Raw genomic sequence first — 15,874 nt, 5'->3', positions numbered from 1 at the left:
CTGAGTAGAAATATATATCTATGACCAAGTCACATGACTGTCAGCTTCTGCTTTCCGGACATGATGGCGTGTCCTCGTAACCCAACAGCATGGATCGTTGCTCACAATATCAGTCACTGGATTGGCTGGCCAGGATTTGATTATTTATATGCCGCCATCATATTGTTAGAATATTGCTGTGAGTTAAACTAACTGTTCTCTCGATGTGATTTACTTGACAATTTGTGAAATACGTTGTCCTTACATGTTGGTGTAATCATGTTATCAAGCCCTGAATGTAAGAGACTGTATCCAGCATCTTATTGATCCACCAGTGTAGCAATGTTTCTATGTCATTGATAAGTAAGGCACTGTATATTTGATTACTATGTAATATTAATCTGCAATAAGACGTGACATCATTGTTCTGTGAGTCCAGTGAACCTACTCCACGTTGTGTACAGCAGGGGGCAGGGGTGGCCCAGTTGTCTAAGGCGCCGCAATTTGCTGTGCAGAGTACCCTTGGGTATGCCAGAAACCTTTGCTTGTGGGTTTGAATCCCGACTCGCCGATTATGTCAGCACCATATCTGTCAACGTGGGTTTCACCAAAGTGGTAAACGTCTAAGACCTGCATCACTTCGGGCTTTCCTCCCACATCAAGTTGACACGCGGTGATATAACTGGAATAATGTTAAAAGTGACATTCAAGCCAACTCACTCACTCACTGTACAGCAGTACCTCTGTCCATCCTAAGCAGCTCATGACTGCATTTGCTACTGCATGGAGCTCTTCTTATGGAGACTGGTTCTTGATGGTTTTGTGCTGCATCATCTTTATGTGTAAAGACAACATTTTTTTCACACCCATTTTACTTTATTTGGATGATTTCCCGGGCCCTGTAGGGATCTTAGTGCTAAGATGATCGTAACTCCAATACTTGAACAGGTCTCTTCTCGAGATGCCATCTTGTGTTATGCCTGGCTACAACTTCACAATGTTAACACAGGACAGGGTAATGTATGTTATATTTTGGAATTTATTATAATTTATCAAACAACTGGAAATAAACTTTTGAAATTGAAATTCCTGATTCGACATCTATGATTTTTTGTCCTTCCTTATTTGCAGAAAGTGGTGAGTGTATGTACACATGACTGTTTGATACATAATATGCAGGGATTTTCCTGACTCATCTTCTATTTTTGAGTCCAGGCAGGGTTAGAGCTAAACTCTCAAGCTTTACTAGCCCAAGGAAAGATAAAATGACCTAATAATGCTAAAACAATGGGGACATTTAGAAATTTGTTCTAGCCAGCAGGAATTTGTACTAGACCCGGACTAGAAGGCTAGTGTTAAGTTCTAACCCTGCCAGGGGATTCACAGTAATACATTTTTGGGGTCTGAGGCATGACTTTAGGGGTCCCTGACCACCTTTGGCACCATTCACTTGCCATCACTGCACCAACTCATCAGTCGACATCTGACACTGAGGACAATCCGCCATATCTCCTGGGCTCCCATTTCGGTAAACCTACCTTCACCCCTGGATCCATTCCTGTTGTTCTCACGATCTCAAATTACCCGCCCCTGAATACCTTAACCAATCGGATTGCTGGTCTGACGGACCAATTGGAATGCGATTTACAAACCAGCGTGAATGTTAGTTGGTGATCTCATTGATTTCGATAGTGTTTGTGAGAAATTCAAAATTGAAAAACTGATTGACACGCAAAAAGCCCTAAAGAATCTTCTTGTTGGAAAGGTTGCCTTCCTGTCCATTAAAATTGGCGATGACAAGTCCCTTACCCATTTCCTTTTCCTTATCTTGAAGTTTTATTGCTTGGTAAAATGTTATGAAAACCAAGGCTGGGTAATAATCGAGTCTGGACCAGACAATCAAGTGATTGACATCATGAGCATCGATCCGCGCAATTTGGATCGAGGACATGCATCAACCAAATCAGCGAGCCTGACCACCCGATCCGGTTAGTCGCCTTTTACGACAAGCATAGTCGCCTTTTACGGCAAGCATCGGTTGCTGAATACCTATTCTACCCCGGAATCCTCACGGGTCCACGGGTCCAGGGGTTAGTGTGGGTTAACCGCAATGAGAGCCCCGGAGATATGGAGGATGTATGAGGACACATATCTTATGCACTATCAAGAGAAGTGTTAGTTGTTTCTAATGTCTTGTTAACAGTTTCTGTGATCTAATCATGACAGACGGCACATTCCTGAAGAAACTGCCATATCTGGTTTATTAAATGTACAAATACTGTCGAACACACCTCGCCTAGGTTTCTGTTTCAAGCAAGTCAAAATCTGTCCTTTTGTTTGTCAATCAGATACAGTGATTTTTTGGTTTCATCAGTTCTTAGTGTCTTTCATTTCAGGATCTGGTTACATTATCGATAGTATTAAACCGGCATGTTTACTGTACATTTCCGTGAAATATGTGTGTATAAATTGTATTTCGAAAGTAAATATTTGTATAAAATGATTGGATTGTGTCATGTCATTCCCTTGATGAAATGTTTCAAGGCTACTGTATGAGCACCCAAAGAATGCCATTTAGTATTGTCAGTGACGCAAGTATGAAAGCCTGTGAGCGTTATTTTACGCCGGAGTCCTTGATTTTCCGTCTGGATAAAAATATCGGCCAGGCAACATTAGTATTTTATAGTAAGAGCAAGGATGAGGTCGGGATGACAATGTCAGCATCATAACACTTTGTAACCTCATTATTATCGTTTTAGTTGGCACTTGACCCGTGAAGGTCCAGGGATAGAATAGGTCTTCAATAACCCATGCTTTTCCTAAGAGGCGACTATTCTTGTCTAAGAGGCGACTAACGGGATCCTCCAGAAGGCAGCTATTCCCCCCAGCGCATTCCTCAGAGGATAAACCTCTCGGTCCTCCACGAAGCTGTCGTCATCCTTGTCCTCGTCCTTGGGAGACCCAGTAGTCACTGTCGTCGTCAGTAAGTGCAGGGTAGAGGCCGACGACGGTGATGGTGACTGGGTCGGGTAGCGTCTCTCTGTGTTGGGGAGGGAAGGAGGGTCATTGGACGAGGTTTATAGGAGGAAATTGCAAGAGAAATTCAGAGTGCACAGTCACCGATAACACATGCCATGAGACGGGATTACAAGAAAAACATGCTGATAGACTGTTAGAAAGAAATGTGTATGTGTAAAGGGGAGAGGGATATCCTCGGGCTGATTTTTTCAGCACACCAGAACACAGAAAATAAAATTTAATGTCACTTGTATGCGTAAGAAGACATGGACAAGAAGAAGAAGTAAGCTGTATGACCAGATAAACTACATACACAGTCGGATTCCTCATCCAGCGACGGTCATAAACTCGCAGCAGGAGTGACATGATACCGGATCATGTCTTCCCGTGCTGAAAAAAATATCCCAAACAGCACATGAAAATGCACATTAAATACATGTACAATGAATCAAAAATGTTTTGCGGGCAGTAACAAGATCGCGAGACAATCGGATTGGCGATAATATTGACCATAGGGCCAAAACAAACAAATATAGGCAACGAGAAGGCGTTAAAGGAATTATAATGGGCCTTTAATCTTTGTATTGATATACAATGCATCTTTTAGTGATACCTTTGTTGGAGGCACATTTGAAAGAGAAGCTTACAGATAAAAATATACCAAAGGTACGTCTCATATAGTAAGAAAAACATCGTCCGTCATATATACACCTCGTCAAAAGTATCGCACCACCAATCAGAGTGAGTGAGTGAGTTGGGTTTAACGCCGCTTTTAACAGTATTCCAGTTATATCGCGGCGTGTCAGCTTAATGTGGGAGGAAAGCTCGAAGTGATACAGGTCTCAGACGTTTACCACTTCGGTAAAACCCACGAGCACGAGTATGGTGCTGACAAACCTAGAAACATAATCGGGGCGAACCGGGATTCGAACCTACAATCATAGGTTTCTGGCGTGCCCAAGGGACGCAACTCTGCAAAGCGAATCCCACCAATCAGAAAAAAATGGGTAAGGAGAAGCTGAATAGCGAAACAAAAGCAATGAAAAGTAGCAATGTTCAAATAAGATGTTGATTTTATGAATAATCGGAAAAATTGACACATCCACTTTTATTCGCCAGAGACTACAAGGACTGTAATTAGGGATTAATAGAGTCAGTATAAGTATGGAATGAGATGGACAGATCAACACGTACTTGTCTTGGTAACGTTGTACCCATGCCACAGTTAAATGATCAACAGTCAATATCTAGTGTTGCCACCCCGTACACGGATCACACCTGCAAGACACCTTCTCGTGCTCAAAATCAGACGTCTGGTCCTCAAATTAGGGATGCGTTTCGATTCCAGATGCAATGACTGGGTAATTTCTTCGAGATTTTGTACTGGAGGGTCCATGCCCCAACCGGACGACGCAACTGATCCCATAGATACTCGGTTGGATTCAGGTCTTGGCTTCGAGAAGGCCAAGGCAGAGTCACAATGGCGTTGTTCTGGAGATGGCCAGTCACAGATCGTGCTCGGTGGGGTCGGACATTGTCTTTCATGAAGACATGACGTGTGGCCAGTGCATAGTTAAAGGCAAAGTGGGGCACACAAAAACCGCCCAATATGGTATCTTAGTACCTTTGTCCATTTAATGTCCCCTGAACTGTGGATGTTGCGCTGATGATAAACTGTTCCTCTTTGCTTCCAGACATCCTTTGAGTCCTACCATCAGTGTGGTGCAATTAAAACCGACTCTCGTCAGACCAATGAGTCTTCCATGACCTCAAGTTCCAGTGTGCTCGAGCCTGACACCAGGCTAAACGGCCCCGCATGTGTTTGAATAAATGTCCTGAATTTGTGGAGAGTTGGGTTTAACGTTTTCAATCCTACTGTTCTACAGCTAATAATATGGCGTTTAAGGGACGTTTAAAGGATTTTTATTTTTACCTTTTGTGCACTTGATTTAGTTTGTTTGTTACCGGCATTATTTATCCATCTTGAATACATCACTTGACAGTTTACGTTTCACAATACCCTTGTCTATTTTAGAAGAATATGCTGTTGTAAATTATGACAAAGATGATGAGTTTCTGAGGGGCAGCGTATCTTTCATTCTATTCATACGACTTTTCAATGACATTTTCTTGAAAAGGTCTGTGAATATATGTATATTGATAATTCGATTTTTAGTTATCACAAAATAACTTAGTGTTGGGAAGAATTCAAATTTTGAGATACCAAAAAGTCTGATGCATTTTTCGATATCATAAATCGAATTATTGATATAAAAATAATAAAATAGGGAATAAATAGTTGCACGGTGTCTCATGGAGATATACATGTTTGTTTTTAGGGTTGAAGCACAGGAGTCCGTATCTAAAAATAGACGCCCTCATGCATATTCATCGCTCGCGGAGATGGTCATGAATATGCATGAGGGCGTCTATTTTTAGATACGGACTCCTGTGATCTACTTGAACTTGCAAGAGGCCTATATTTCTTTGATAGTGCAAAATTTGAAAAGGTGGGAATTATTGTTATATTGCTCGGGATACAGATCTGAAATATGCATAAGTGCATAAACATGTATGCACACATATAAGAGGTCGCGGAAGTATCACTATTTTCACATTATAAAACAAATTGCTAAAACGTAAATTTCCTAAATGTCCGGCTCAGTGATTAGAAACAAAAAAACGCCAGAATCACTAATTTTTAAACATCTTCATATTTAATGGTAGACAACAACAAGGCAATTGTCAAACATGGGTGACATCGAGCAAAACATATTATAATTTTGAAATAATTTTGTTTACAGGATCAACGCCAATAACACGGAGGTAAGGACTGTGCCTCAGCTGAAAAAGAAATGGCAGGACCTCAGGGCTGCAGCCAAGAAGAAGGAGGTGACAAGGAGGAAGGAGAGTGTGAGAACTGGTGGAGGTGGCCCTCCTACACAACTGTTGAACAGAAGGTATGAAACACAACAGGAAGAATATGTCAGATCATATGTAATAGTCTAATTGCCCAAATGCATGACCTATGGATTATGCATGAACATATGGATTGGGCCAGAAATTGTGATATGATACCTAGAAAAACAAATGTAACCTATAACAGACTTATACAAAGCTTAAATTGACTTTATTTCAACTGGCATAGGGGAAACATTTATGCAAAATACTGATACCATTTAGTTATTTACTTGTCTCATATTTCATGAAGTAACTGTGTTCTTCATTTCTTTAATTATAGATTGTGAGTTTGATTCCTCCTTGCCAGATTGAAGGAATTGCTGGAGGATTTGATTCGGGAGGTAAATATTTCCACGCCATTCCTCTTGACAGTACTGATTTAAGAATAGTGACTGTGGTTCACAAACCATATAAATGTTTTTTCATTATCTTCATGGCATAGTCAACTAATTGATATGCTCCCAGATAAGCAAATTTACATAAGTCATCATTCATGTGTTGAACCATTTATATTTCAAGTTGATGGGTCTTTTCTGAGCTATGCTTTGGAGGCTGATCCTGATATGAGCACAGCAGCAATGGCTACATCTTCATTAACCGGTGACTTTAATGGTAGGCATTAATTAAAAATAATACACAAATATAAATTTTTGGAATGTTTGTGACCTTATGTATGAAATAAGTTGAGATAAAGCATTATAATGACTATTGCAAACATAAAAAAAAATCATTATTAGACTAGTTGATGTTTTAGTTATTTGGTCCTATCAAAACAGATACTCAACTCAGATATTCATAGTAACATTGATTTTCTGAAAGATATATATAGATCAAACAAATTTAAAACAAACCCATTTGTTTGATGATATGCTAAATACTGACATGGACATGTCATAAAACTTGTGTACATGTGACAGCTTCAAATTGCTTTATTTATTTTGGTGGGAGATACAAATGTTATCCACACAAATTGAGTTACTTCTGATGATGAACTTCTTTATTTGTCTTTCTTTCACAGACACAGTCACTTGCAACACAACAGAAGCAATGTGTATCACCCCAGCAGGGACAGGAACTTCAATTATGATGGAAGGTATTGATCTTCTACCAATAAATCACATCATATTATAATATAATACATATATAGTTATAAATAAATTGGCATCAACACAGTCATTGTACTCCAATATCAGAGACATTTGTCAGTTTTGAACAATGTACTGCACAAAATATATTATAAATGTGCTCAAACATTTTATTTTCAGACATCACAGCTAGAAAGGCACAAGGTGAACCAGGTAAAGATTTATGCAACATTTAGTCACACATTTTTATCAGTTTATCAATATGTGAACAGAACAAAGTTAAAATTACCTTTTATTAAATTATAAGTACAATCAGTGAAGTTTCAGAAGCTCGAATCTGGTAACATTGTGTTCAGTATAGAAAGATCAGGTAATACTTATCCATATAACACAATACATTTCTGATAATGATGCTCTGGGTCAAGTTGGGGCTTGTATATTCAAAGGTGTTAGGCACTTGGCACTGTTAGTCACATTGAAATTGATTAATGATTTTCTTTAAAATGAATGTAGGAATTTATCCAGGATTCCAAATTAAGTGCCCTTGGCTGTCAAATTGAATGCAATATTAATGTAAAAACAGACATTAAAATATCTTCCTCTTCATCGGTCCTGTTATCAGGGTTAAGTCATGTGTTTGTTAACACGCATGGAGGATTTGTTTTATTTATATAAAATATTGTAATTTTACATTTGCTGCATAATTGCGGCTGAATATCAAGCTGTGATGAGTTTTACATAAACCCCTAAAATACACAAGACTGCGATATTGATTTAGACAATGTTTTATTACAGGACCAGATCCAGTTGCTGAAGCTATACAGCAATTAATAGCTGTACAGAGCCAGATTCTCTTGGCAGAGAACAGAAGAGTAGAGATTGAGGAGGAGAAGCTAAAGCTGCTCAGGGAATTTGTACATGTTTCTCCACTTAATGGACAAAATGTATCCCCCATAATAAAATTCTTTTGATCATGACAAAAGCTGGGTAATTAATTTTTTTGTATAATATGAAATTATATTAAGTCATGACTGTCTAGTAATACAGAGTAGAAAGTCACTTACATCTCATGATTTATATTCCTGTGCTTATTATAAATGATGAAAACAATAGCATAAGGCTGTAATTTAAGTGAATTTATGCAAAATTAATTGATGTCTTGCTGACAGTCCATCACAACCAGAGCTTGTTGTTGCGAAATCATCTGCACATCGCAACTATGTAGCAGTTCCCTCTCCTCTGAGTAGCTCAATGCCCTTGGGAAGTGGCAGTCTTTCAATGATACACATGTTATGCAACAAGAAACAAGCCCGGAAAACACACAAACTCCTTTCTGGGGTGAATTGTAATACACCAGTTGTCTTGTGAAGGCAATGTGATGAAACACATTTTCTGTATTATAAGTTATTTTCCCAACTTCTTCACAGACGCCTGTTAGACAGGCTATGAGTTTGTTCAAAATTAAGTTGATAATGTTTTTTAACAATTCTTTTGAAATACTACAACAACTTAAAAAAGCTCAATTTGAGATAAGAAGTAACTCCATTTTATTTTTTTTCAAGTTTTCAAGAATGATACCATGAATAGATACTATTACATGTTTTCCTCATGTAACTGTACTTTCAATATTTAACTATTTCACTTACAATAATTTCTTGGTTACATTACGAACTTACTGTTGCCACTTTAAACCGTACCTAAATCTTGACTTGCACAAGCCAAATGCTCTCTCTATTGTGTTCCGTGTCTTGATATGGCATCTATTGTATTTCTCCTGTCCTTCTGAGCTGGGATTGAGCACAGGGGTCAGCAGCCATGGTCTGCAGGCATATCTGTAACATAAGTAATAAGGATAACACTATATCCAGACAGGTCATCAAAATATTATCAATATTTTACTAAGTGCAGTTTTGTCAGATTTGTATATCACACATTGTAAAATTCAACTGTTTTTAGCAAATGTAAGTGAAGTTCAGGTATTTATGTTGTAGTTTTATTTACCCAGAGTCTCCAAGTAGCCATCCATCAATATTCTTCTTTTCAAAGTACTGACCATGGGCAGAGTTATTCCATATATAACTGTCATGGACAGAGCCAGGCCACTTGAAGACACAGTTTGTAAATCTGAGAGAAAAATATAACAATTTATATCCATATAAATCCAACAGAAATCCAGTATTTAAAATGCACATGCATAATTTTATAAAGCTCATTTACGTATTTAGTTATTTAATGTAAATATATAGAGATCTACATCTGCCTACAAATAAACACTATTAATTCACATTTTAATTATGGAACAGTTATACTACATGGAAACAATGGAAATTTGAAAACATTATCACAATGGATTCATTTTTACTGGTATGCATCATGACTTATCTCGCCCAAAACGTTACCTAGGGGGCGCAGCATGCGTCAATGTCAAGGACATCTATTTCATGTTGTAATGTTTACATTTTGTCGTGCCTTGTTCAAGAGGAATAGGAATAATTGATACATGATAAAAGACATATCTACCATGTGTGTATGTATCTCACCTCATGTTGGCATCACATACTGCCTGTATGTTCAGTGCATGGTAACCCTTCCGACAAACGTAGGCTACTTCGTCACGTTTCGGCGCCATTATTGGTACGAGTGTGCAGTCAATTGCACCGAGTACTTTAGGGAATCCAGCTATGTCGAAGAATGATTCTTTGGTACTCTTCTGGGTGGAAGGCATTGTGGGAAATACAAAATCACCCATGGTTGCACATATTGCGTCTGTTGTTGCGTGGATTGCTCTGCAGACGGAGGATTTACTCACACCGTGGATATCGGCAATCTCACTGTAAAACCCACCCTTGAAGCAATTAAAACATTAAGGTAAGGTGGTATTGCATGGGAACGCTGGGTTTGATGTTCAAGTCTGTCACTCACTTTACCAATGATAGAAAATATCATGTGTCGTGATTTTTTGGCAATCTCGTCCGTGTTTGGATTGATCGCCATCTTTATCGCTTGCGTAAATATTTACACCACCCCAAGAACACACGTAGAGTTTACGCCAATTTTACACGGACGTAATATTACACTAGCTTTGTGAAACGCCCCTAGTTCAGTATTTCCGAGTTACGCCAGTTTTACACGCACGTAAGACTTACGACTGCTTTGTGAAACGGTACCATGATGGAGTTATACGCGCGGGAAATACGATTTCGACGCGCGGTGTATTCTACTTCCTCAGCGACTTGTCACATGACATGACGTCATCACAATCACACCTCGGAGGCGTGGTTATTAGTTACGTTCGTCCGAGCTCTGCAAGTGTAGCAGCCGCATTACAGCTGATATCTAGAAGTACACATGGTACCGTTTCACAAAGCAGTCGTAAATTTACACGCTCGTAGATTTTACGCCATATTTGCGCAATGTTTACGCCATAGTCTAAGACTGTTTCACAAAGCTACGCTAAAACTGGCGTAACCTCGGCCAACTTACACGCACGTAAAAAATACGATTGGAGCTCTTTCCCTTTGTGAGGTAGGAAAATCCGCACTAGAGTTGTCTACCGTGGCAGGTGCTCTGAGCAGACGACGAAGCGCATTAAAATGGATGAAATTAGCGACAAGAAATCGAGGAAGAGAAACTTTTCGGCCACAGAAGTAGAAATTCTTACAGAAGAAGTTGGCAGCAATTCAGATGTGTTGTTTTCATCTTTTTCTTCTTGCATCACAAACAATCGGAAGAAGAAGATATGGGAGGATATTCTGACAAAGTGAGTGCATTTCACGGCATTGAACTCACATCTGTCATATGAAGGATGTGTTTTATTTGGAAGTGATAGACCTATGCCATTTAGAGTTATCGCGCTTGTTGTTATGCGGAAGTAAACAAATAGCGATAAAAGGTGACTGTAGATCTACTTGAACTTGCGAGAGGCCTATATTTCTTTGATAGTGCAAAATTTGAAAAGGTGGGAATTATTGTTATTGCTCGGGATACGGATCTGAAATATGCATATACATGTATGCACACATATAAGAGGTCGCGGAAGTATCACTATTTTCACATTATAAAACAAATTGCATATAGACTAAACGTAAATTTCCTAAATGTCCGGCTCAGTGATTAGGAACAAAAAACGCCAGAATCACTTATTTTTAAACATCTTCATATTTAATGGTAGACAACAACAAGGCAATTGTCAAACATGGGTGACATCGAGCAAAACATGTTATAATTTTGAAATAATTTTTGTTTACAGGATCAACGCCAATAACACGGAGGTAAGGACTGTGCCTCAGCTGAAAAAGAAATGGCAGGACCTCAGGGCTGCAGCCAAGAAGAAGGAGGTGACAAGGAGGAAGGAGAGTGTGAGAACTGGTGGAGGTGGCCCTCCTACACAACTCACTACTGTTGAACAGAAGGTATGAAACACAACAGGAAGAATATGTCAGATCATATGTAATAGTCTAATTGCCCAAATGCATGACCTATGGATTATGCATGAACATATGGATTGGGCCAGAAATTGTGATATGATACCTAGAAAAACAAATGTTACCTGTCTTAGTTATTTGTGTTATATATATAATAATATAACAGACTTATAAAAAGCTTAAATTGACTTTATTTCTACTGGCATAGGGGAAATATTTATGCAAAATACTGATACCATTTAGTTATTTACTTGTCTCATATTTCATGAAGTAATTTAACTGTGTTCTTCATTTCTTTAATTATAGATTGTGAGTTTGATTCCTCCTTGCCAGATTGAAGGAATTGCTGGAGGATTTGATTCGGGAGGTAAATATGTCCATGCCATTTCTCTTGACAGTACTGATTTAAGAATAGTGACTGTGGTTCACAAACCATATAAATGTTTTTTTTCATTATCTTCATGGCATAGTCAACTCATTGATATGCTCCCAGATAAGCAAATTTACATAAGTCATCATTCATGTGTTGAACCATTTATATTTCAAGTTGATGGGTCGTTTCTGGACTATGCTTTGGAGGCTGATCCTGATATGAGCACAGCAGCAATGGCTACATCTTCATTAACCTGTGACTTTAATGGTAGGCATTAATTAAAAATAATACACAAATATAAGTTTTTCGAATGTTTGTGACCTTATGTATGAAATAAGTTGAGATAAAGCATTATAATAACTATTGCAAACATTAAAAAAATCATTATTAGACTAGTTGATGTTTTAGTTATTTGGTCCTATCAAAACAGATACTCAACTCAGATATTCATAGTAACATTGATTTTCTGAAAGATATATATAGATCAAACAAATTTTAAACAAACCCATTTGTTTGATGATATGCTAAATACTGACATGGACATGTCATAAAACTTGTGTACATGTGACAGCTTCAAATTGCTTTATTTATTTTGGTGGGAGATACAAATGTTATCCACACAAATTGAGTTACTTCTGATGATGAACTGCTTTATTTGTCTTTCTTTCACAGACACAGTCACTTGCAACACAACAGAAGCAATGTGTATCACCCCAGCAGGGACAGGAACTTCAATTATGATGGAAGGTATTGATCTTCTACCAATAAATCACATCATATTATAATATAATACATATAAAGTTATAAATAACTTGGCATCAACACAGTCATTGTACTCCAATATCAGAGACATTTGTCAGTTTTGAACAATGTACTGCACAAAATATATTATAAATGTGCTCAAACATTTTATTTTCAGACATCACAGCTAGAAAGGCACAAGGTGAACCAGGTAAAGATTTATGCAACATTTAGTCACACATTTTTATCAGTTTATCAATATGTGAACAGAACAAAGTTAAAATTACCTTTTATTAAATTATAAGTGCAATCAGCGAAGTGTCAGAAGCTCGAATCTGGTAACATTGTGTTCAGTATAGAAAGATCAGGTAATACTTATCCATGTAGCACAATACATTTCTGATAATGATGCTCTGGTTCAAGTTGGGGCTTGTATATTCAAAGGTGTTAGGCACTTGGCACTGTTAGTCACATTGAAATTGATTAATGATTTTCTTTATAATGAATGTAGGAATTTATCCAGGATTCCAAATTAAGTGCCCTTGGCTGTGAAATTGAATGCAATATTAATGTAAAAACAGACATTAAAATATCTTCCTCTTCATCGGTCCTGTTATCAGGGTTAAGTCAAGTTATGTGTTTGTTAACATGCATGGAGGATTTGTTTTATTTATATAAAATATTGTAATTTTACATTTGCTGCATAATTGTGGCTGAATATCAAGCTGTGATGAGTTTTACAAAAAACCCTAAAATACACAAGACTGCAATATTGATTTAGACAATGTTTTATTACAGGACCAGATCCAGTTGCTGACGCAATAAAGCAATTAATAGCTGTACAGAGCCAGATTCTCTTGGCTGAGAATAGAAGAGTAGAGATTGAGGAGGAGAAGCTAAAGCTGCTCAGGGAATTTGTACATGTTTCTCCCCTTAATGGCCAAAATGTATCCCCCATAATAAAATTCTTTTGATTATGACAAAAGCTGTGAATTTTATATTTTTGTATAATATGAAATTATCTTAAGTTGTGACTGTCTAGTAATACAGAGTAGAAAGTCACTTACATCTCATGATTTATATTCCTGTGCTTATTATAAATGATGAAAACAATAGCATAAGGCTGTAATTTAAGTGAACTTATGCAAAATTAATTGATGTCTTGCTGACAGTCCATCACAACCAGAGCTTGTTGTTGGGAAGTCAGCAGCACATGGCAACTCGGTGGCAGTTCCCTCTCCTCTGAGTAGCTCAATGCCCTGGGGAAGTGGTATTCTTTCATGGATGCACATGTTATGCAACAAGAAGCAAGCCCGGACAACACACAAACTCCTTTCTGGGGTGAATTGTAATACACCAGTTGTCTTGTGAAGGCATCTGGAAATGTGATGAAACACATTTTCTGTATTATAAGTTTTTTTCCCGACTTCTTCACAGACCCCTGTTAGACAGGCTATCACTTTGTTCAAAATTAAGTTGATAATGTTTTTTAACAATTCTTTTAAAATACTACAAAAACTTAAAAAAGCTCAGTTTGAGATAAGAAGTAACTCCATTTTTTTTCAAGTTTTCAACAATGATACCATGTTATAGATACTATTACATGTTTTCCTCTTGTAACTGTACCTTCAATATTTAACTATTTCACTTACAATAATTTCTTGGTTACATTACCAACTTACTGTTACCACTTAAAACCATACCTAAATCTTGACTTGCACAAGCCAAATGCTCTCTCTATTGTGTTCCGTGTCTTGATATGGCATCTATTGTATTTCTCCTGTCCTTCTGAGCTGGGATTGAGCACAGGGGTCAGCAGCCATGGTCTGCAGGCATATCTGTAACATAAGTAATAAGGATAACACTATATCCAGACAGGTCATCAAAATATTATCAATATTTTACTGAGTGCAGTTTTGTCAGATTTGTTTATCACACATTGTAAAATTCAACTGTATTTAGCAAATGTAAGTGAAGTTCAGGTATATATGTTGTATTTTTATTTACCCAGAGTCTCCAAGTAGCCATCCATCAATATTCTTCTTTTCAAAGTACTGACCAAGGGCAGAGTTATTCCATATATAACTGTCATGGACAGAGCCAGGCCACTTGAAGACACAGTTTGTAAATCTGAGAGAAAAATATAACAAATCCAGTATTTAAAATGCACATGCATAATTTTTTAAAGCTCATATACGTATTTAGTTACTTAATGTATATATAGAGAGATCTACATCTGCCTACAAATAAACACTATTAATTCACATTTTAATTATGGAACAGTTATACTCCATTGAAACAATGGAAATTTGAAAACATTATCACAATGGATTCATTTTTACTGGTATGCATCATGACTTATCTCGCCCAAAACGTTACCTAGGGGGCGCAGCATGCGTCAATGTCAAGGACATCTATTTCATGTTGTAATGTTTACATTTTGTCGTGCCTTGTTCAAGAGGAATAGGAATAATTGATTCATGCTAAAAGACATATCTACCATGTGTGTATGTATCTCACCTCATGTTGGCATCACATACTGCCTGTATGTTCAGTGCGTGGTAACCCTTCCGACAAACGTAGGCTACTTCGTCACGTTTCGGCGCCATTATGGGTACGAGTGTGCAGTCAATTGCACCGAGTACTTTAGGGAATCCAGCTATGTCGAAGAATGATTCTTTGGTACTCTTCTGAGTGGAAGGCATTGTGGGAAATACAAAATCACCCATGGTTGCACATAATGCGTCTGTTGTTGCGTGGATTGCTCTGCAGACGGAGGATTTACTCACACCGTGGATATCGGCAATCTCACTGTAAAACCCACCCTTGGAAAAGTATCTCAGAGCAATTAAAACATTAAGGTAAGGTGGTATTGCATGGGAACGCTGGGTTTGATGTTCAAGTCTGTCACTCACTTTACCAATGATAGAAAATATCATGTGTCGTGATAGGCGGTACCTCTCGATGATGTCATGATCATCCAAATCGTCGAGGGGTTCGACCTGTCGCGGAAAACACGTTCTCGCTTACATACTTTTTTGGAAATCTGTTCCGTGTTTGGATTGAACGCCATCTTTATCGCTTGCGTAAATATTTACACCACCCCAAGACCACACGTAGAGTTTACGCCAATTTTACACAGACGTAATATTACACTAGCTTTGTGAAACGCCCCTAGTTCAGTATTTCCGAGTTACGCCAGTTTTACACGCACGTAACACTTACGACTGCTTTGTGAAACGGTACCCAGCAAATCATTAGTGTTTTTACTTAAACTAGTTTAAATCACTTTT

At 37.9% G+C, this 15,874-nt stretch overlaps 4 protein-coding genes across 6 annotated transcripts; 2 read left to right on the top strand and 2 right to left on the bottom strand.

The window, feature by feature from the left end:
- The first annotated feature begins 5,850 nt into the window (after positions 1-5,850).
- Positions 5,851-8,152, top strand: LOC124151802. Its single transcript, XM_046524439.2, has 6 exons — positions 5,851-5,957; positions 6,239-6,299; positions 6,478-6,570; positions 6,977-7,051; positions 7,224-7,256; positions 7,839-8,152. Exons 1-6 carry the CDS (start codon positions 5,853-5,855, stop codon positions 8,012-8,014), a joined length of 543 nt encoding a protein of 180 aa, XP_046380395.1. The 5' UTR covers positions 5,851-5,852; the 3' UTR covers positions 8,015-8,152.
- On the bottom strand, positions 8,037-9,872 carry LOC124151803 (putative nuclease HARBI1). Its single transcript, XM_046524440.2, has 3 exons — positions 9,584-9,872; positions 9,045-9,167; positions 8,037-8,875 (listed from the first exon to the last, which is right to left on the bottom strand). Exons 1-3 carry the CDS (start codon positions 9,790-9,792, stop codon positions 8,716-8,718), a joined length of 492 nt encoding a protein of 163 aa, XP_046380396.2. The 5' UTR covers positions 9,793-9,872; the 3' UTR covers positions 8,037-8,715.
- A 503-nt stretch (positions 9,873-10,375) lies between these two features.
- Positions 10,376-13,566, top strand: LOC124112555 (nuclear apoptosis-inducing factor 1-like). Of its 3 annotated transcripts, none has more exons than XM_048401757.1 (7): positions 10,376-10,803; positions 11,293-11,455; positions 11,774-11,834; positions 12,015-12,107; positions 12,513-12,587; positions 12,760-12,783; positions 13,380-13,566. In XM_048401757.1, exons 1-7 carry the CDS (start codon positions 10,637-10,639, stop codon positions 13,553-13,555), a joined length of 759 nt encoding a protein of 252 aa, XP_048257714.1. In that variant the 5' UTR covers positions 10,376-10,636; the 3' UTR covers positions 13,556-13,566. The 3 variants fall into 3 exon arrangements, with proteins under 3 accessions (XP_048257714.1, XP_048257713.1, XP_048257715.1); XM_048401756.1 differs by having other exon boundaries at positions 12,760-12,792; XM_048401758.1 differs by having other exon boundaries at positions 10,377-10,803; positions 12,760-12,787; positions 13,376-13,566.
- Positions 13,543-15,600, bottom strand: LOC124126673 (putative nuclease HARBI1). Its single transcript, XM_046490173.2, has 4 exons — positions 15,102-15,600; positions 14,589-14,711; positions 14,285-14,419; positions 13,543-13,958 (listed from the first exon to the last, which is right to left on the bottom strand). Exons 1-4 carry the CDS (start codon positions 15,518-15,520, stop codon positions 13,712-13,714), a joined length of 924 nt encoding a protein of 307 aa, XP_046346129.1. The 5' UTR covers positions 15,521-15,600; the 3' UTR covers positions 13,543-13,711.
- Between the last annotated feature and the right edge of the window lie 274 nt (positions 15,601-15,874).

Source organism: Haliotis rufescens, unplaced genomic scaffold (assembly GCF_023055435.1).
Source record: "Haliotis rufescens isolate VD_foot unplaced genomic scaffold, xgHalRufe1.0.p SCAF_23, whole genome shotgun sequence".
Lineage (NCBI taxonomy): Eukaryota > Metazoa > Mollusca > Gastropoda > Lepetellida > Haliotidae > Haliotis > Haliotis rufescens.
This window is presented reverse-complemented; position numbering and strand designations above follow the sequence as displayed.

Bases quoted from the DNA above. Each gene is read 5' to 3' on its own strand.
- LOC124151802 (XM_046524439.2), top strand. From the start codon at position 5,853: ATGGCAGGACCTCAGGGCTGCAGCCAAGAAGAAGGAGGTGACAAGGAG. The intron at 5,958-6,238 runs GTATGAAACACA...CTTTAATTATAG, and splicing joins ACACAACTGTTGAACAGAAG to ATTGTGAGTTTGATTCCTCC. The intron at 6,300-6,477 runs GTAAATATTTCC...TTATATTTCAAG, and splicing joins TGGAGGATTTGATTCGGGAG to TTGATGGGTCTTTTCTGAGC.
- LOC124151803 (XM_046524440.2), bottom strand. From the start codon at position 9,792: ATGGGTGATTTTGTATTTCCCACAATGCCTTCCACCCAGAAGAGTACC. The intron at 9,168-9,583 runs GTGAGATACATA...TTTTTCTCTCAG, and splicing joins GTATGTGATGCCAACATGAG to ATTTACAAACTGTGTCTTCA. The intron at 8,876-9,044 runs GTAAATAAAACT...CTTATGTTACAG, and splicing joins TGGCTACTTGGAGACTCTGG to ATATGCCTGCAGACCATGGC.
- LOC124112555 (XM_048401756.1), top strand. From the start codon at position 10,637: ATGGATGAAATTAGCGACAAGAAATCGAGGAAGAGAAACTTTTCGGCC. The intron at 11,835-12,014 runs GTAAATATGTCC...TTATATTTCAAG, and splicing joins TGGAGGATTTGATTCGGGAG to TTGATGGGTCGTTTCTGGAC. The intron at 12,793-13,379 runs GTAAAGATTTAT...GTTTTATTACAG, and splicing joins AAAGGCACAAGGTGAACCAG to GACCAGATCCAGTTGCTGAC.
- LOC124126673 (XM_046490173.2), bottom strand. From the start codon at position 15,520: ATGATATTTTCTATCATTGGTAAAGTGAGTGACAGACTTGAACATCAA. The intron at 14,712-15,101 runs GTGAGATACATA...TTTTTCTCTCAG, and splicing joins GTATGTGATGCCAACATGAG to ATTTACAAACTGTGTCTTCA. The intron at 14,420-14,588 runs GTAAATAAAAAT...CTTATGTTACAG, and splicing joins TGGCTACTTGGAGACTCTGG to ATATGCCTGCAGACCATGGC.